This window comes from Oryzias latipes, chromosome 6 (genome assembly GCF_053564925.1).
Source record: "Oryzias latipes strain Hd-rR chromosome 6, Olatipes_Hd-rR_3.1".
NCBI classification, from domain to species: Eukaryota; Metazoa; Chordata; class Actinopteri; order Beloniformes; family Adrianichthyidae; genus Oryzias; species Oryzias latipes.
In genome coordinates this window covers 4,154,259-4,175,000 of record NC_136242.1, presented here as the reverse complement: position 1 = coordinate 4,175,000, position 20,742 = coordinate 4,154,259, and the positions used below count along the sequence as shown (strand labels likewise).

General features: G+C 40.3%; 1 protein-coding gene across 1 annotated transcript in view; it reads right to left on the bottom strand.

The window, feature by feature from the left end:
- The window catches only part of met (MET proto-oncogene, receptor tyrosine kinase), an 87,490-nt gene that overhangs the window by 20,965 nt on the left and 45,783 nt on the right, over positions 1-20,742 (bottom strand). Inside the window, exons 4-12 of the mRNA XM_011472878.4 lie at positions 17,037-17,165; positions 16,156-16,332; positions 15,829-15,992; positions 15,362-15,476; positions 14,027-14,163; positions 13,655-13,819; positions 13,200-13,302; positions 4,907-5,116; positions 1,820-1,960 (exon numbers count right to left, since the gene is read on the bottom strand). Coding sequence (XP_011471180.1) covers positions 1,820-1,960; positions 4,907-5,116; positions 13,200-13,302; positions 13,655-13,819; positions 14,027-14,163; positions 15,362-15,476; positions 15,829-15,992; positions 16,156-16,332; positions 17,037-17,165 — 1,341 coding nt within the window. The remainder of the gene's footprint in view (positions 1-1,819; positions 1,961-4,906; positions 5,117-13,199; positions 13,303-13,654; positions 13,820-14,026; positions 14,164-15,361; positions 15,477-15,828; positions 15,993-16,155; positions 16,333-17,036; positions 17,166-20,742) is intronic.

Below are 20,742 nucleotides of genomic sequence, written 5' to 3'. Positions count from 1 at the left end.
GTTACAAATGCATTAGCTAAAAAAAGTTACAGTTATCGTCTGTCATATCTAAAAACAATAAAACAACAATCATGTGGTTAAAACTAAGTAAGTCACATTATTGCTCAAAAGCACTTAGGCGTGTTAACAGTATGCCAAAAGGAAAGACGTAAGCAGCCCAAATAACCTGCAGCACAACAGTTTATGCAGAGCTCAAGAACCAGTTCCAGACAAGTTGGAGTGGAATGTTCTCTTTTGAAGGTAGCCTGCTGTCCCTGCAAACCTACCTGAGGGAAAGACTGAGCAACTCTAAAGAAAGATAAAAAAAACCCCACATTGAATAACATGTTAAATATTTACAAGAGTGACAGCACATTTAGACGTAACATGTACAGTTTGTTTGTGCGGTTTGCCAGGAAAACACGTTTTTTGAAAACAGAAACACGAAGACGGTTCACTAAACACAATCTGAAAAAAACAAAACATCAAAATCATGCAACAAGCTTCTGAAAAGATGTCAAACGAGAGGTGACCAATGTGGCAAGGCACTAAAAGAGGGAACGGTTTGTATCCACAAGACATGTTTCAGTCTCTTTACTCTCATTTTTGTGACACTTTGAAAACAACAGCGCATGTTCAGAAACTTAAATGAACAAATGCAAAACTTCCAAGAAGATTTGCACATAGTTTGTCCACAATGGAGTTAAGGAAAGCCAATATTTTCTTTTTCATCGTATGAAGCGGTCAGTCATTTCAGCTGATGCTCTGATGGTGAGAAAGGTGTGAGTTATGTGAGCCTCATTGCCCTTCAGAAGCTGATTTGAAATATGAACTGATAATACCCTGTATTGAGTAGACTCCCCCTGAGAATATAAACAGACAGGAACTTTCAAAAAGTTGCTTTATATAGAAGTTAATGATCATTGCCTTATCCAGGGATGTTTGAGGACATGTGTCTAATCAAATTCATAAGTTGAAGATGAACAAATCTACCTGTAAAACTAATATGAAGCTTGTAGTTTTGCTTTATGTTTCTATATTTCATCATTTTTACCTTATAAATGAGCTCAGTTGATTTTCGGACTTCCTTACGTTGACATTTCTCACACTTTAATTAAACATGCATGCTGTGGAAGATGTTGTTATCATGCCAGGAAATGTGCCAAAAACCAATCATGCATCCCATAATGGCTACCTCCCATCTCCAACTGTAGGGATTAGTGTGGAATTTTTTTTTCTATCTCTTCCTGATAAGCCTGATTGTCAGTTTTACTGTAAATGCTCTTCTCTGTGGTCGTTAACTGAGAAGCTAAACTAAACATTTAATTAAAGCAAATTTACACCAGTGTCAATCATTCACTTTGTCTCTTCAGCTGAATCCAATGGTTCAAAGCAACTTGGCTGGAAGCCAGGTTTTCCAAAAAAACAAAACAAAAACAAAACTACACATTGTTTCTTATCATTGTATTTGATATAATTATACAGTCCAGACCAAAAGTTTGGACACACCTTCCCAATCATTTGAATGAGAAGGTGTGTTCAAACTTTTGGTCTCCACTGTACATTTAATGTTATCTAGATGTATTATTGAAGGGATATGTTCTCTCCACCTGTAAGGAATAGTTGACATCCTGCATCATAACATCGACAACAGTTATATCAGTCAACAATGGTGCAGCTATGAGAAGGATGTCCGTGTGCGAAACGGTGGTTTGGGTGTGGATGTGTGTTTGCTGTAACCTTGTCTTCTCTATAAACAAAACGTCTTCCCAGTAGTGGTGTTTGTGTACTGACTGTCGCAGATAGGACAGGTGCGTGTCCTCTGGCAGCTGTTCCTCACCTCTACCTGCAGCTCCTTGTTCTGCAGCTCAGGGGGCACCGTGCACTCCAAAGTGTTTCCAACCACTGTCAGGCTCTCACAGCTGTGGTTGGAAACGGTCAGGAGTTTACAATTCATTGCCTCCCTGTCCATCCGATCACCCTGCAAAACCAAAAATAGGGAAGATAAGGAAAAGAATTGACTTGCTACCTTGAAGATTTTTTACAATAAAATATGTTCCATTGTACACTCTTTTTTCCCCCCAATAATATTTAAAGTGTAAACCAAAATGTTCCCAAGTTTTTGTTTTGGATGATTCTAATGAGTTTATGCCTCAAGTTGTCCTAATTCTGGCCTGAAGATGAGGTTTACACTATTTTAGCGCATGATGTATAGACCTTAAACAACAGAGCTCTACTGGATGCTGATGCTATGTTTACAGAGGGCTAGGAAACGTATGTTCAAGTCACCACTTCCATTGAAAAGCTTATGTAAATGAGCATTTTGGGCCTCCGCATTCAAAACTCTTGGATTCACACGTCAATACGCACGTTTTTAAGTCAGTTTTTGGGCTGTACAAAATGCGCAGCTATTGAACGTCCGTTGATAGTTAAACCAGTTGAACTTTGACCACTCAGGGACTCCAATTTGGTAGTGACATATGGGACATATTATTGATGACGGAGGAAGAAATAATAATTGTGGTTTGTGTCCGGCTGGAATTATGCGACACCAAGTCTTTCATATATCGGAATAGAGCAAAATTTGCAAGATTTGAACTACTTTGACATTTCGCACCAAGCCTCTTTCATGTGAGTACATGCACTAGGATCAGGTAGCAACGGTCCAGTGTGAACACTGTATGCTACAAGCGTGTTCAAGAACCTGTAATGACCACATTTTGAATGCGCAGTGTGTACCTAGGACATGAAGTGTAGAACGTCTACAAAATCTAGAAGAGAGTGTGCAATCTGAAGCTAATAGAGTGCCAGACGGTGAGATGAGGCTGAAATAAATGAGGTGTTCACTAAATTTAATTTACATGAAACGTGAATAAACTCAGACGGTCTATGGAGCTGCAGTGACTGTGTGTAAAGTGTTTCCAAACCAGTACTTTTTCTGAAAGTGTTTTTTTTTTTTTTGTGTTTCCTGATGCCTTGCGTTTCTTTTCTCACAAACCCCCCCCCCCCCCCCCCCCCACACACACACACACACCAGCACGCTTGTTTGTGTGCAGCAGAAGGCAATAAAGCAAATGATCACATTCCTTGCGTGACAGTTTGGGATTTTCCAATTTGACACAGGCTGGAGCCTCGCACCTGTTCTTGCACACACAAAAACCCAACCCAGCACACACAGAAAATAAAGTTCTCCTTCAGTTCGCATAGCTATTAAGCCATCACACTTCACCAATTTGAATTTAGTGGGTTTCCTCACTGAGGTGAAGGCAGAGTTATTGGAGTGTGTCACAATAATACCTAAATAAACTGTCAGGATTTTAACTAGAAGTGTCTCTTTGCTCATTCTTGCGGTCTGTGGTTGGTATTGAGAAGAGACAGACGTTGATCCAAAGCCAACAGCCTAGCTCTTTTAGGAGTCGTCATTCTGAAACTAAACTGAGAGTCAGAGGTAAACGTTCCCCTGGTTGCCCGTTTGCTGCACATTCAGTGCTTGGTTCATCATATGGCACCCGCGTTGACTTATCCAGGGGCCCCTTGCAAAGCAGGGTTATCAGATGGCGTTAAATGTAGCATGTTCAGTACAATGCCTAGTACTCCTGACCCCCCCTTTGGAGGGGTTCTTCTGGTCCAGAGGGAAGAATGAATAGCGGATGCATGTTAGGCTGGTGGAAGGTTTAGCAATGGGGCCAAGGTTGTGCCTGGGAAAAGAGCGAGAGAGAGAAAAAAGAGAAGACAAAAAAGGCCTGCAAAAAAACTGTGAAGAACATTACAAAGAGTCTTAGAACAGCTGCAGCATGCTGTCGTGTCAAAAAGCAGAACAGAAAGATAGAAATGTAGATTTTTTTCTTCTGTTCCTGAAGTTCTCGCATGCTGTCGTGTCAAAAAGCAGAACAGAAAGAAAGAAAAGTGGATTTCATTGTGTTCCTATAACTGGCTCTGGGGACTCTGGTGGCCTGTTTGAAAGGTAGCATTAATATGTCAAGCTCTTTGACCTCAGCAAGAACAATACAGGCCGACAGTACATACAGAAGGATAGCACTGGAGGAAAGACGGGAGGTTGGGGTAGAGCGTGTAAACGATGGGAAACAGACTCTACTTCCTGTTTTTCTTTTTGTATTGTTTCCTTCCCAGCTTGACCTGGACTCTAGACAGCTGTACGTGCAAAAGAGCGCGAGGATTATGAGTTAACGTGTACCATCCAGTGGGTTCAGCTTCAACCCAAGTCCAAATTGACACTTGGGAGGAATCCTAAAAGGTTTAACTTACTTTACTGAGTTGTGACTGTGCTGGGATTTGATGTAGTTTGCTGTATTTTGGTTTTGAAGTAGTTATCGTTTTGTCATCAAAATCAAGTTCTGTGTTTGTACAATCACTGATCACCTTATTAGGCACACCTGTCCAACTGCTCGTTAACACAAATTTCTAAATATTTGAATGTGAGTGTACTTCAGACGGCTAAAGTCACACCAGTCACAGTTGACACTCATTCACAGCCGTTTCCGCTCAGTTCATTAGCTTTAGTCTACTTAGGTCGTTGGTTTTAGTTGTTCTGTGTCAGATTCTCCAAAGTCATGTTTAAGTCTATTCATAAAATGTTTAAAGGTATGGTACTATGTGTTCCCCTGTCCTGCTTTGGGTCCTCACGACCACCAGTCCTGACAACTAGCATTTACTAGATTTTGCTTTCTGTTGTGTGGTTTTTCAGTTCTTTGGACATAATATTTCATCCATCTTCTAAACCTGACCTGACCTGAGTCCCATTCAGGGTCACTGGGTTGCTACCCAGCTTCTGACGGAGGGGTACACCCTGGACTAGTCTATCTAATATATATATGATATTATCTAATTGAAAAAGATGTCAAAGTTCCTCAATATTTTCATTACATTTATGATTTTCAGTATAACTCATCAAATTTTGAACTCTCACTTTAAGCTCAACGATGCTCTTGTTGTCCTTTGAAGTCAGCTTTGGGTCATGGAATAATGGATCCTCCACATAAACCAGGTCCAGCTGAGGAGTTGAGTAGCCATCCAGGACAAAAGTCACTTTGGTGACCACGGCTTTGTGAAGAGCCAGTTTGGCGAGGGAAGGTGTCGTGCACTGGATGGAGGTCTGGTTTTCACCATACACGCAGCTCTGGAGAAGATGCCAAAGAGAGAAACACATTAAATCCACAATTATAAGTCGGTCCTTTCAGCCAAAGTTCCGTTGAGTACAGCATGTTTATGCCCCAATGCTATATATTCCTAAGGGTCTTGAAACAACAGATCTGTGGTCCAAAAAGACAGAATTCACTGTGTTTAAACACTGGAATGAATCATTTGTTCGAACAGCCACATTCCTAGAAACAAAGACATTTCTAGATGTATCACATGTTTGGTGCTTTATTCTGTGCCTTCTTGCCGGTGATGGGCATGATGCCACATTAGTCACACCTTAGACATCGAGACTTGACAGACTTTTACAGCTGGGAAGCAAAACCAAGCAGTCCTGCACTTACATTCAGCAAACGCTTCCTCTCACTTTATATTTATATTGAAATAGTCAGACAGAATCTTTGGTTTGTACTTATCACTGAGAGACACTGACATCAACAACAATGCTGAGAGCTTTCAAGCTGACCAATGCTAAATATCAACACCAGTGTAACATTTTTATTTGAGTGACTGAACAAACCTGCCTCGACTCTTTTATATAACAAACCATTTGATTTTTAGCTTTCTTTCATCATAGGTACCTGACCATCTGCTATTCCTTCAGAACAAAACAGGAAGTTAGGGTGCTGATCATTTGGATGAGGCCCCAAATAAATGAATATTGTTAATTGTTGGGTGTGGGAGTGTCTGTTGGTGAGTCATGGAAACTTGATCTTGTTCTTCTGCTTCTGAGCGGACAGACTAAAGCCTCAGTCAGTTGCACCTGTACCGTGGTTAACATGTACAGGTCCTGTGGGTCATAGAGCATAGAGGGGAGTGGCTTGCTGTTCCCTTTAGATTCGTACAGCCACCTCAAGGGACGTCAGGAATGTGGAACGCACCATCGCTGTGCATGTGGTATCTGATGTATTTGTGGGGCTAATGTAAGTTGCACGCTCCTTAAAACACTTGAAAAACTGCCTGAAGTCCAACTGCCAGCTCAGATAAAGATCTTCCTCCATGGAGGGTTTCTCTGGTGGCAGTAGTTCTGTTCTAGCAAGACTGAACCTTCCTCTGCCACTTGCCAATCTGCACCTGTAGTAAGCAGTCGCACATGGAGGAACACAAACACACTCATGCATCAGCAACAAAAAACACACAAAAAAAACATTCAGCTGAGTATGTTACATGCATGACTAAGGATGTGTTGAGTCACCAAGGGTCACTGTGCAAAAACAGTCCAATAAGGAACAACAAGAAAAGGAGTAGCGTATAACTTAACCCCCTCCCCAACCCACACCACTTCCCCATGAACCCAACAAAATGAAAAATATCCAGTGAATCAGAGGAAATCTCAGTCAGTTTCATTGTTCAGCTGATGTCTGCTGTCATTTAGGGAGTGGAGGTGAAGGGCTTTGGGTCTGAAGCAGCTGTAAATACAATCGCTGGGGCAGACCAAGAAGCTTAGTGTGGGTAAATGAGAGAAGCAGCCCTCCTCATCTTCCCCTCCATCTCTCAGGTTTTATCAGTGGTAACAAACAGAAAAAAAGCAAAGTAATAACAGAGTTTCTATTTATTAGGTGCCATTTTAGAGTCATTCATAGCAGAGATTTGCCTTTTATTTAGTTCTACATGGTTTTCTGTGATCCTTCACTTTGTAAATAGAGTCTTCCACCCAATGTTGTCTGAGTGTTTTTGGCTCTTTATTAAGCTTTTATTAAGTATTTCTACAAAAAATTTGAGGTCACTCTTTAAAAAATTCCAATAACCCATTTTTAAATTAAAGTCATTTAGTTTACCGTATCCTCCGCACTATAAGAAGCTCTTTAAAGCCCTAATTAAAAAAATGACATCAAATCTGGATTGCCTTAAATCTGGATTCATTCTGGTTGTGTTCACTGCTGTTGAAGTGCTTTTGGTAGGTACACGGCGCTCTAACCATTCATTGGCGGTGTGCCCTAGAGTGCAGAAAATACTGTAGTTAGATTAGGTTAAGAAGTTTGACCTTTTTTGTTTTTTGTATCAGATTATGTAGCCATGAAGCAGAAAAAGTAGAAAGCACAACCCATTTTCTGAAAAAACAAAACAAAAACGTGTTTAGACCTCTGAGGGTTGTTGACGATTCAGTCATATTGATTGGTCCCAGCTTTTGATCAAGAATGCCGATTGTAAATTTGCCAAATGGATTGTATTTTGACACCTAAACTGGATTACATATAAAGTGAAATATGCGTAAGAGTTTGACAATTATAGAAGTGGTATGCAGAGGAAATATTTGAACCAACACTCAGCATTTTTGACAGACGAGCAACACAAATCTGAAACTGTCAGGAGACTTTATTGACTTTGTCTTTGTGTCTCATTCACCAAATAATAATAGGAAGTGCAAAAGGTTTTAAAAAGTGTTCCTTGAAATCATCTTAATTTTGAACACAGAGGAAAAACTGCATTTTTTGTGTAGTATTTTACACTTTTATTGAACTTTAGTGCATGGGTCAGGGCTCTGCAGGCCTCCATTGTGGCTCTTTGGCTTTAAAAAAATGCACTCAATTAGACTAAATGATGGTAAAAAGTTTAATGTACTTTCCATCTATCCATCCATGCGTCCATCAAGGATATAAAAATTCCATGTTTGACTTTTTTTGCATTTCTAAATCAAGTAAATCTGCTGCACCAGGAGGACTGCATTTTATTTTGAAAGGAAAATGGGGATGTGCTGGTGGTGGCACGAGTAAAAGAGGTCGAAGTTATTATTTGTAAAACAAATTGTAACTTATAATTCAATTACTGTAAACTGTATTTAAAAGCTACATATTTTGATTGAATGGCCACAAAAACATAAATAAAGTGTATTTTTATAGACATGAAGTGGGACTATGCGGCTCTTGCACGGGTTGGTCAAGAGCCTTTAATGCATTAAAGGTTGCAGACTACAGCTTTGACTTTGTTACTTTTATTTTATGGTACTTAAAATCATCAGTTTTCTAAAAAGTTTTGTTTTCAACTGAAAAATCAACAATTTTGACCCTGAAAATCCAAATCCACCACATGCTTGTCCTCTTTGACCACCAACTGCCATAACTGTGTGGCCTCTTTAAACATCTTGACTGCTGACCACTAACTCAAACACAGACAACCCCCCCAATCTGTGAGGGCATGGGAAAAGAAAGAAGCTTGAAGAGACTTTCAGGTGTCAGCTGGAAGGATTTAGTCTTCTAGGAGAAGATAGGAAGAGAAGCCTGACACGAAACGAAGCGGTTTTTGAGCTGAGGCGACAGGTGTCAGACTGCAGTTGTTAAAATCAAATATCTGGAATACAAAGATCCTGCAAGGCAATTCTGGAATCTGTTTTTTCTAAAAAAAAAATGTAAATGAAAAGTTTATTTCTAGTATTTTCCTTTTGTTTATGAGCGGTGATTAGACCTTGTGACCACAGCTTTTTGGACTGTAACAGAAATCTCCTTTATGTTTGTGGGAAATCTGAGATTGGTGGAGACCAGGCTTTACCAGAGATCTAAGGGGAAGATATTAAGTCAACACTGGCTCTTATTTTATGCTTTGCTCCATCTGTTTCTGAGTTCTAGAATTTCTTTTCCCTGTCATTGGCTTTGCAAAACCTGGATCTTAGAGGTTCTCGTTTAACTCTAGGATGTACCTTGAAGACTGTATTTAGTATTCCTAAACACTGGCCATACAAAACTGACCGCACCATGCTCTTTGAGTGTACTGACTCAGTTCTTTAGGCATGACAGACTGGCTCGGGTTACCCTGTTAGTCCACTGTGGAAGCCTGTGGGATGCCCGTTTGTGACGGATCTCGCCTCTGTTTTAAAGGGTTAAGACAATAAAACACTTATACTATCCCTTCTCTAGCTGAGCCTGAACTCATCCCATTTACGGAAGGAATTTGACATGCAACAGCTGGGACCTGATCCCCTCCTAAACCATTAGAAACCATACTGATTTCCTTTAAGCCTGTAGCTTCATGCCTCTCTCTATAAAAATATTTGATTTTAGCATTCATCTCTCAGTACTGTGTCCTCCGGCCTTTTGCACGGACAGCCTGAATTTGTGTTGAGTCTTAACAACAACTGTTGTTTGATGTAAAGAATTCGTCTGTTCCTTTTATCATTATAACTTAAGTTTGTACATGTAATTTTGTAAAAACACTTATAAACGTATAAATCCAGCTGCAACAACTCTGTGTTTGGTATCCATTAAATCCCAGTGTAGTAAAAAAAAAAAAAAAAAGGATTTTCTGTGACACTTATACTGTATTTACCGCATTATAAGGTGCACTTAAAAGTCCCACTGCAATGAAAATCATGTTCTTGGTGTTTTTAAATGTTCTTGTGAGATTTTTCTGATGATGGGGACATACGGTATATAGAAGGAAAATAGGGCTTATAATAGCTTTTGTGAGTATTTCTTTATTCAAATCTCTGTGAATCAGGAGTAGATAAAAATGTGCAGATGAAAACAGATCACAGCAGCGACCTAAGCGCTACAATTAGCAGGTCACAAGCTCCCATACTGATCATCTGAGTGATTTTGAGAGGTACACGGCGTTCTGTTATAATGGTAGTCGATTGTTTTTTTTTTAGATACAAACTAGGTTGGGTGTTATTGTGAATATGCTAACGCAGCTAGTGTGTAGCAGTGTCAAATGTTGACAATAAAGTTAGGAGTTAGCGTAGTCACAGCAATGCTTGTTTTAGCGGTATCATTCTGCTTTTTATATGTTGCAAACAAAGTTGGGAGTCATGCTACAATGACACCACCCTGGACAATGCTCGTTCAAGCAGCTACTTCCAATGGAAAGTTTATGTAAGCACAGCTAAACACGTGCTTTGAGCAAAGGAAAAAGAAGCCCCTCCCTGCTCGTCCAGACTGAACACCGTGGGCTAAATTCATGTTAAAAGAACCCGTGTTTAGCATGTTTTGGAATAGACATCACATGTCAGGTGTGTGCTTAGCCTTACACTGGTGCCAACCTATAACCACCAGGAGCAACGTGGGCTTCAACGTCTGACCCAGGTTTCCAATATGGGGGGGCAGAATGGGAACCGAACCAGCAATTTTCCAATCAGACGTCGACCTCTCGACCTCTTCACCAGCCCGCTCCTGTAACATGCACTTACTGCATAACTGTCAGTTCAATGCCGAATGATTCAAATTATTTGTTCATATTAATCCCAATAAACCACAGTGGGCACATCAATTCCAGTTCTTTGGGCCAAAAGCCTGATTTCAGAGCCTCAATCCCAGGAGACCCATTGAGCCCTGACCTGAGTGCAGGTCAGTGACCCGAGAAAGACAAACTGAAAGATGATACTGGAATTGAACTGGGAGGGGGGCTCACAGAGCGTTTCTGTGCATCAGTAAAAGAAAAATTGGTTGGAAATGAAAAGTTTTTCTTGAAAAAGTGCTGAAACTGAAGCCTTCTCCCAAGAGCACGTGTGTCGTTTAATGTGTTTGTACCGATCCTGGCCTCCCAGCCAAACCTGTAGTGACACGTGCCTCCCAATGACAGATAACATCATTTGAGAGCAAAGTTTGTCTTCACATCGCCTCCCTAAGGCAAACACCACAGATGCAAAGACAACAGCACTCCTCTGCTGCTTGTTTACCCCTGACAGGGAAGTTTGTCACTTACTCCAAAGGCCACATGCACTGAGGAGTTCTGTTTGTTTCATTTTGACCAGAATAATGGAGAACAAAGTGGTTGGAAAAACTGCCATCGTATAGACCTTTTAGTTTTGGTTCCTCACATTAGGGCCTATCGTGAAAGGTAAAACTATTTAAAATCGGTACTAGCTCTGAAGCAAAGACAACAAAACGCGGAAACTGTCGAAATGCGACTAGACTTTGGACATTTACAAAACCTTTGTTTAATACGGTTCCAAGAACCAAGTAAAGAGCTGTAAATGTCTAATTTTATGTCATCTTTAAAGTTCAAAAGTGAAAGAGTTGTTTGTTTAAATTCCACACAAAAAAAGGGTTTTCTGAAAATTTTGTTTTTTTTCAAATTGTGGTGAAAAAGAGCTAAATTCAAGGAGAAGAAAGAGAGAAAGTTACAAAAGTATGTTTGATGTGTCGTAGGTTTTTTGTCCTCTCCAGAATTTGGATCCTCAGGTAATAAAAACCCTGTCTGTACAGGAAGGCTCCAGGTGACACTCTGGTTTTTGAAACAACAAGATGGATTGAGATTTCAAGATAAGCCCACATGACTTGACTGACAACCACAATAAGATTCTGTGTGAGTTTAACACCTCTTCTAAATGACGCATCAACTTTACAGACGGTAAAGGCCTGCAGACAGAGTGCTGAAAGACCTGTGCTCACCAAGTTCCATCATTTAAACCTTTCCAGGCTTTTTATTGGAAAAAAGCAAGCAGGCGTGTGAGTCTCTCCTGTAAGCACTTACTGCCCGACTTCACTTCTGCTACTATGCGAGTCAGAGGTGACAGCTGGGTCTGAAATTTACACATCAGACTGTGGCTTTTCCATTTCCCCTTGTCTCGTGTCAGACTGAAACTGTGGCTTTCTTTTCTTCCCTGTCAGGGGTTCATTTTCGTTTTAACAGATTTAGAGGGGTTTACTTTGGAGCAATGACAATACCATCCATGGGGCTTTTTGTAAAGTGCTCAGTTTTCTCTTTTCTTGCAAATAATTCAACAAAACATCCAAGTTCGGAAGCCAATGTTAATCTGATTTCTTTTGCTGTTGTTCAGTAGGAAGTCACTGGTATGTGTTGTTACTGAGTGAAACATTAAACCCAAAAGAGGCTTAAAAAAAAGGTGCTTTGAGGAAGGGAAGCATCATTTAGAATAATTTCAATCTGACAATTCAGAAAAACAAACTTTTTTTTCTTCCTTTTTTTCTCTGCCACAGTCAATTCTGCAACCTTAAGCTACGTTCACACTGCCCTCAGCAACACGCATTCAAGCGACCACTTCCAATGAAAAGTCTATGGAAATGCGCAGGAATACACGTTTTGGGCTTTCACGTTCAATACTCATTCCTTTAGGCTCCACGTACAAAACATATTGAACGTGCATTAAGAATTAAACCAGGTCAAAATTTGCCCAATCAGGGATTCTGGTTTTGTATGATGATGTCCTATTCAACACACGGAAGTGACAACCTTTTGAAAATTAATCATGGAGAAGGAAAGAATAGTTGTGGTTTGTGCCCGACTGGAATTCTACGACACAAAGTCTTTCATTTATCGGAATGGAGCTGAGTCAGAAAAAACCTGGAGCAAGAATCACCAGATTTCCACCGCTCTGACATTTCACACCAAGACTCTTCCAACTGTACGAACATGAGCTAGTAAACATCAGAAAAAGAAGAAGAAGGGGAGGCCCCTCCCTGCTTGTCCAGGGTGAACATTGCACGTTCTTGAACGTCACATTCCCCGTGTGAACGTAGCAGTGTTGTTACCACAGCTTGCTGCTAAAGCTAGTGCTGCTGAAGGAGTCCAGATGTGAATAGAAAAACAGGCCCCCTTGTTAGGCTGTCACTAGGTTTTGGTCAGGAAGAAGATGGAGTTAATCTGTTTAATAAATGCTAAATGTACTAGATTAAAGGTGGTGTTTTCATTGTGTACAAGAGAGAAAAACAATGAGAGCAATGTAAGCCGTGGGCAGGAAAAAGTACAGCTGCATGCCGGCACTCCCTCATTAGTCAAGTTTCATGAAAAAGATGAAAGGATTACATGGAGGCTAATCCATCCTCTGTAGATGAGTCAAAACATTTTCCATCGGCATGCTGCAGCCTGAGATCTTTCTTTTTCACCACGTTCAGACCCAATGCAGCGTTAATCACGGTAATTCACTATAATTATAGAATCTGTCCCTTGGGTTTAGGGCAACAATGGTTTCTAAGGTGATAAAGTCAGATGATATGTGTGTTTATACTGAGAGTAAGAAGCGTGCAACTTCTGCTTTAAATAACACTGAGGACCAAAGCAGGCCAGCAGCTAATATCTCTGAATGCAGTCTTTCTTTGGTGGAACTTTTAGAGCGACCCAAATCAGCTCACAAAACACTCTAACTTTGATGTGAAGAATTTTCTACCCACCACATGGAAGACTGTAGTGTTTTTCAGACTGACGGTGAGAACCATCTGTGGTTGAAGTCCAGATTGGAGGAAGAAGCCACGAGCCGACACCGTGCAGCCTCCGCTAGGGAGAGGAAAACCAGAAAAGATCTCACCATCATAACCAGACTGACACAGGAGATTCCCACTGGGATGGACCTGCTGTTAGTGTTAGCAGAAAAGTCACTTTTCACTTCCCACTCACTTCCTCCTGCTATAAAATCAAACATGAATCTGACTCAGACCAAATGCAAACATCTTTCTGTCTTTTCTATCTCCTATTAGGCGAAGAAAGATGGGAAAAGCTTATGTTTGGAGCAAAAGCATTAAGGTGACATTCCCAAGAACCGATGCCCAAACCCTTCCAGAACACTACAAGGTCTTGCATGATGCAAACTGACACTAGACACTAGTTCTGGATAAAATCAAACTCTTACCTCATGAAGGAATGTGAAGGCTGGATGTTGATGATGATGGGGTCTTCATTGTAGGTAAACTGCGTGGCGGCTTGGCGTTTAACTGAATCAATTGTGAGCTTCACCCACTCCTTTGAGGTAAAAGCATGTGAAGGTGTCTTACAGGTGATCATGGTGGATGTCAAACTAAAACAAAAAAACAAAGTGTGAGGGGGCACAAACACAAAATATATTGAGTTTTTTGCACAATAAAAGCAACTCCTGTTGCTTAAAATTATGGAAAAAGCAAAAAAAAAAACACATTCAGGTATGCTCAGAATACAGACTGCCCTTTTTCCTTGGGAGAAAAGCAAAGCAAAGCATCTAGATGAACCAAAAAACAAGTACACTAACCTCTGGATTTTACAAATCTTCTCCCCTATGGTCACAGATTGCTGATTTCCAGTATCCAGGAAAGCCCCTCTAATGGTTAACATGGTGTTTCCAGACTTTGGACCAAATGTGGGAAAGATGTCATTGATCACAGGATCCTGGAGGCAAAGACAAAGCTGCACTCATGATGTCCTACATCTTCACATGCATTTCTACGGAGTACAATTATTTTACATCGCCACAACACATAGTGATAACAAATAGATTGCTCTAATTTTCAGATCTGCAGTTGCAATCGACAACATATTTTTCTACAAAATCCTTGCAGACATGAACGCCTCACACATAAAAAGGAACAGCATTTAAAAACGGGGCTGCTGAGGTCAGTTACCCCAGAGGTGGGCAAAACGTTTGAAATCCCCACAAAAAATGTAAACTGGCAGAAATAAGAACATAACTGAGCCTCAGTCTTCTGGTCTTAGTGTCCTTCGAATTGTAAATGTATTAAGACAAAGAACATCCTCTAAAGGTTTTATAAAGTAAAAGGGTACGGTGGCCCTGAAGTGCAATTCACATCAACAAATCACTCACCCCAAAAACATTTTAGAGATTATAAAGACAATTAAAAAAGCACAAAAAAACAAAACATCACAACAAAATTCCAAAAACCAAAACCTAAAAAATGAAAAAATATTACAGAAGGAAAACGTAATTTACAGAAATCAAAAAAAAAAAAAAAAAATGAAACACAGTAAGAAATGGTGACGTCTGCCCATCATTTGGCATGAAGTGATTCTGCATATTATTATCCAGTCAGTGACGTCCCATTCCAACCATTTCCAGTTTCTTATTGTGTTTCGTTTTCTAACATTTCAAATGACTTGTGTTTTTCTAAAATGTTTATTACGTTTTGGTTTCTGGAATTTAGTTTTGCTCTCTAAAATGTGATGCTGTTTTTTAAAAATGTGTTGTTCAAAAAAAGTCTGTTGTCGCAAATATGTGGCTAACTAATTCAGCTCTAAAGTTACCTAAATGTAGCATCTCCACAACTGCAAAATATAAGTGATTTTGTTTTCATAGCTAGAACTTAAATCAGGCTTTAAGGGAGTCAAATGTTTTTGCGTCAATGTTGATGTGATTTGCACGTAAAAGGCTCTGAGACGGGATGAAGGAAGGATGGACCAAATTCCATATTTTTCTGTTTTGTCTTTGGGGAGAAATGTGTCCAGAATGACAAAACAGTTCATAAAATGTATCAGTTGAATAAATAAATGTTATAAAGCACCTCAAAATGTTGAAGAAAACGGTTTATCAGCATTGAGCAACTGTAAAAATAAGAAAACAGACATTTCTTACCACAAACGTGAAACTCTCCATTGTGGCCACCTTATTACCGCTGGTAACTTTCACTTTGTGTCCTGACAGAGTGAAGTTCCCTTTCGACGCCGGGGAACACTGGATCTCAGTCCATCTACACCCGACCCCCAAAACAACACACAGACCAGGCATTATACCCTCATCCAACTCCCAGCGTTTAGCCTAATTCAATGATCATGCAGTACCCAGCAGGAAAGCACAATTCACAATATTCATCTGGGATTGTGTGGGCAGCATTTTTATTTTTTTCTCCCCTAATGTATAATGAGGTTGTTTGTAGCAGGAAGGGGCAGTTGAATGGGACATAGCCCCTGTGGATTTGGGATAGTGGAGAATTTGGATTCAGCGATTTGTTTTTTGTTTTTTCCCCCAGCAATTTTTAAATTAAAGCAGTTATGTGTCGAATGCGGCAGATAAACAAGAGAGGGACGCACGCACCCACATACCTCTTTGTACCCCCTTTTGTGAACTTGCACGGCACTCCTGCCACATTCACAGATAGCATCAGAGTCTCAGAACCTTTGAACGTCTTCGTTTTGTTAAAGCCAAAGTTGTGGCCGCAGATCGTCACAATCGTGGAGCCCAGCAGTGGTCCAGAGGCCGGAGAAAACTGGAGAGAAACACAATTTTGATTCCCAACCAAGCTCAACTAAGACAAACACACAACTGCCAGTGTGTTTTGAAATTCTAAGTCTCTAAAGAAATTAATCTGTTCAATTATGCAACAGCTTTTTCACTTGAATCATCATTGTGCAATGTTACAATGCCCTTACTTTGGTAATCACAGGCATGCAGTAGTCCTGAGTCCATGTGGAAGAGGACGGACACTCATTCTTTCTGGTGCACCGTCCGTTGCACCAACCGCACTCTGTCACATTCGACGACAGCAAACACGACGTGCAGGTAGTCATCTGACTGCAGCCAGGGCCAATCAGCGGGATTTTAGTGATCTAGGGTGAGGGCACAGTTTAGGTCAGTAAAAAAAATCAGCAGACGTCGTCGTGCTGAGTTTTTTAAGACCATTTTTTTGCCGTCTTATATCATAACATGGATTACTTTGTTTACCTTTGAACTGATTCCCACTCCGATCATCTTTTGATCTATTTTCAAGGCATTCCCGGTGGTCTTTTAATTAAAATGATGGTCTTTAGGCTAAGTCAAAAACCTGTGTTGTTTTCTAGGACATCATTTCTGCAGAGCAGCAGAACGTCAATAGATATTGTGGGCGACCCCACCCGCAATTACCATCATCCATCTGTTAACATGCTCTCTAGCTAGCTTATAGCCCCTCATACCCCCATGCTAACATTGCCGGTGCAACAAAAATGGCGGGCAACATTGCATCTATTTGCTTGCAAGTGGATGCATCAAACTGGAGCGGAGCAGGGAGCTTGTAGCCTTCCCAGTGTATTTCTATGTCACAAATAAGCTCTTTTCCCAAAGTTATTTTCTCGTCTGCTCCAGGTTCACAACGATTTGAACGAGGAAATGCTCAAAAAAGCTTAATTTTTTAAATACATGTCCTCCGTCACGAGAAAAATGCCACAAGAATATGTTAAAAACAAGAAAAACCCAATTTTCATCGGAGTGGGTCTGTAAATCTAAAATGTATTTTAAAATCTGAGCAACCTGATCCATCCATGGTACAGCTTACCTTGTTACCTGTGGCCACTATTACGGCTCCCTTTGAGTGTGCCGTAGCTGGCAGCACTACACTGGTAGAGACGGGTCTCGAGTCCAGGCGAACATTCACATGTGGAGAGCTGGAGCGGGAATACAGCACCTAGAAGAAGAAGGATATGCCTGAAGATTCACAGAAGGGCCTCATAGTATTGGTGACTGAGGAAAACCTGAAGATAACAGCTCAATATAAAACTATTTCTGTCATAAATGAAGAATCTCATAAATGCTGCTGTTGTGGGACCTTCAGAGAAGTCCAGAAACCAGTTTGGTTTACAAACCAAGATCCAACAATCAAGAATATCGGCTTAATTCCGACCCACTCCAGCTCGTCAGACTAAACAGAGAGTTTCTGTGTCTTCTTTTCCTGGTTTAGATTACTCCTGGGGGGACTAATTTATAGTTTTTGTGTATCCAAAATATCTCAAAATGAAAGCAAAGTATTAGCAACTTGTAATTTTGGTTCAAGACAGCTGGTGTTACTTTCAGTTGAGTACACACACTACACGACTTTTACAACCTTTGCAGATTTCTGAAAGACCATAAGTACAAACTGGTTTCAGCAGCAGATTTGTGTTTGGTCACAGAAGGACGGGGATCACATACTAAAGCACTGACTGGATTAACCATATGGCGGAGGGCCTGGACCCTCAAATCAAGTTCAAGGTGCGCCAGATCACTGCAGATGCCCAGTCATCCTGCCTCTTTTGAGTAGATGGAGTGTCCTCAAGACGTCGGTTCTGCCGCTGCCAACTTGGTTTGCAGCAAGTAGTGAGCTCTCTGCAGACAAGCAGCAGCGGCTGTTCTAATGTGGAGAAGACGCAGAGCTGTTTACCGCAGAAGTGAAAATAAACACGGAGACAGTTTAAACTCCACCCAGTCCAGAGTAAACTGGGGCTGAGGTGCATCGAGGGATTTACAATGTTTTGTTTTTTTTTGTAAAGAAAATGCTGTTTTGTTGCTTTAGTCTTCTTATCACTTTTTCAACGTCATTTATTTCAATGTGCTTATTGTGTTTTGCTCCTGCAGAGTGAGAAGTCTGTTTCTGTATTTAAGAACAGGAAACATATTACTGTAACATAATCAATTCAAATAAGAAAACACTGTGAGACAATTTAGATTTTACTAATGCAAACCTGCAGGAGACTGTTGTCTATCCAAAAATGTTAAAAGAAAAACAAACACATCACTAAAAGTCAGTTTTGTGTTCTTACGCTGCCATTCAAACCACTGCTACAGCTGTCTTAAGATAGAGACCTGAACAGAAGCACGAAAGTACAAAAATGAAAGAACTTCAATGCACTGCAGAAACAGACCCCTAAAAATTATTCAGATTTAAAAAATGTTTCCTTAAAAAAGCAAAATAATTCTGCGTTTAATGTGAGAAAAATGGTCTTGTAAAGAACTTTTATTTCAGGACAAAAATGGAGTCACTAAGACATGTTTTTAAAAACTAAAATAACTGAAAAATATTCTCAATAAGATTATAATTCTTGCAAGAGGAAACAAAGACATTTTTTCTTGAAACACGAGTCATTTTACTTTCTTAACATTCTGTTTTTGCAGTGTGGAGTTTGTGTTTTTATTATTTCATAGAAGTTTAACTTCTTGCGGGTTTGAATGTCTCCTGTTTTACATCCATCCAACGATCACAAGGCCTTACAACCACCCAGACTAGCGCTCACACCTAGGGGCAATTGAGAGATGCCAAATAACCTATGAGGCATGTTTTTTGGACAGAATCCACCACAGGAAACCCACACATGAACAATGAGAACATGCAAACTCCACGCAGAAAGGTCCCAGCTGGGATTTGAACCAGGGTCTTCCCGCTACACCACCTTGCAGCCCCTAATGCTGCACAGAAGCCTGAAGTTGACTCTGAACGTGAGCATCTGTTCTGGTGTCCAGTTGGTAATTTGACATTTCCTCCTGTCAGGAATCCATCCATTCTTCTTTAATCGCAAAGATTCCTATTTATTTGGATTTTGCTGCAACTTCCCGTCATCTTCTGATGCTCAGTCCTTAGTCTTCCCCCTCAACATGTGTTTGGGTCGGTGACCACTTTTAATTGCCCCATTAGGTACAGTTTTCTTTAGAAATGATAACAACAAGGTGTAGTTTGGTCTCTTCCCCTCACACACTAATTCTACGTTCACGCCAGGCATGTACATGCGTTCTAGAATATGCTAAAAGTACGTTCTAGAACCCGTGTTTAGCCATAGTGTTCACACTGAATGAGGAGGAAGGGGCTTCTTCTTTTTCCACTGTTTACTAGCGCATGTCCCTCACCTACAGTTAGAAGAGGCTTTGTGTGAAATGTCAAAGCCCTGATTGGTCAAAGTTTGACTCAACGCGCATTCAATTTTGTAGTGACACATTAATGCAAGAGTTTCAAATATGGATGCCTGAATTGCACATGTATGCGCATTTACATATTCTTTTCATTGGAAGTGACAGCTTGACAAGGACAGTGGGAACGTAGCTTCACAGATTCCTGACTGGGACTCCTGAGTAAAATAGTGCAAGCCAGTGTACTCAAACTATGTTCCTTTGAAAATCTGAGGACGCCCTTGCATTTATTCCTCCATGACCTGTATTTAGGACTCTCTAGCTGCTATGCAGATAGTTATTACGGATCCAATGATTCACTTTCCCCATGATTTGGTTCAAACATTGATTTTTGGGTCACGGTTTTGCTTCAGTTCAATTTGTGAGTTGTGTAATACAAAATGACAAAAATACTAAAAATTAGGAAAATGTTTGTGTTATTTGCTTATAAGAAATTAACAATGAAGAAAAATCTTTCAGTTGGGTCATACCAACTGAAGTAAAACAATGTTAAATGTATTAAATTTAATACAACACACGTGTTTGACACTTTTAACATAAACATTTGCGTTTGCAGTAGGGTTCGCCATGGTTTGGTTCATACGGTTTGGTTTTAAATCGAAAATCCCTACTAGCTATGTTACAGCAAAATGCTTGGTACAAAAATAAATGCTGAACAACCTGATCTTTTCACAAATTGATTCACAAGCCATTCTACGTTCCTATACCATGCCAGTCTTAAGTCTTTTATAGTTAACAATATCAATGTATATGATAATATCTAACCTTTGGCACACTAAAGAACACATTTTTTATTGAATATGGCTAAATATGTGCAGAGTCTTACAGGAAGGGGCTGTTCTCCACTTATCTATGTCACAATGTGAGAACCCACTGGTTTTTTGTGGTTGGGAGGGGCTGGTGCTCAGAGAGCAGGTTTTTAGAGGAATACTGTGTGAACTGATCAAAACAACCACTTTGGGGTTGTTAATAGTGATAAATGAACATTATAAAACACATCAAAGCTTTAAAAGTTGATTTTGCATGATAAAGGCTCTTTACATGTTAGCTGCACTTTGTCTTTTATCGCATAATTCACGTTAACCTCACAAACACACATCACAGAAACACAACAACAGCTTCTAATAGCAACCTAATGAGTGACAAACCCACAGGATTTTTAAAACTCCCACACACACTTGCAGTCAACACACCTGCAGCAGCATTTATCATTGTGGTTATGCTGCAATTATAGGCCTAGGAGCAAAAACAGCAGCAGGGATTCCTATGTGTGGTTATGGCTTCTACATCTAACACACACCCATACACACACAAACAACACAAAAACA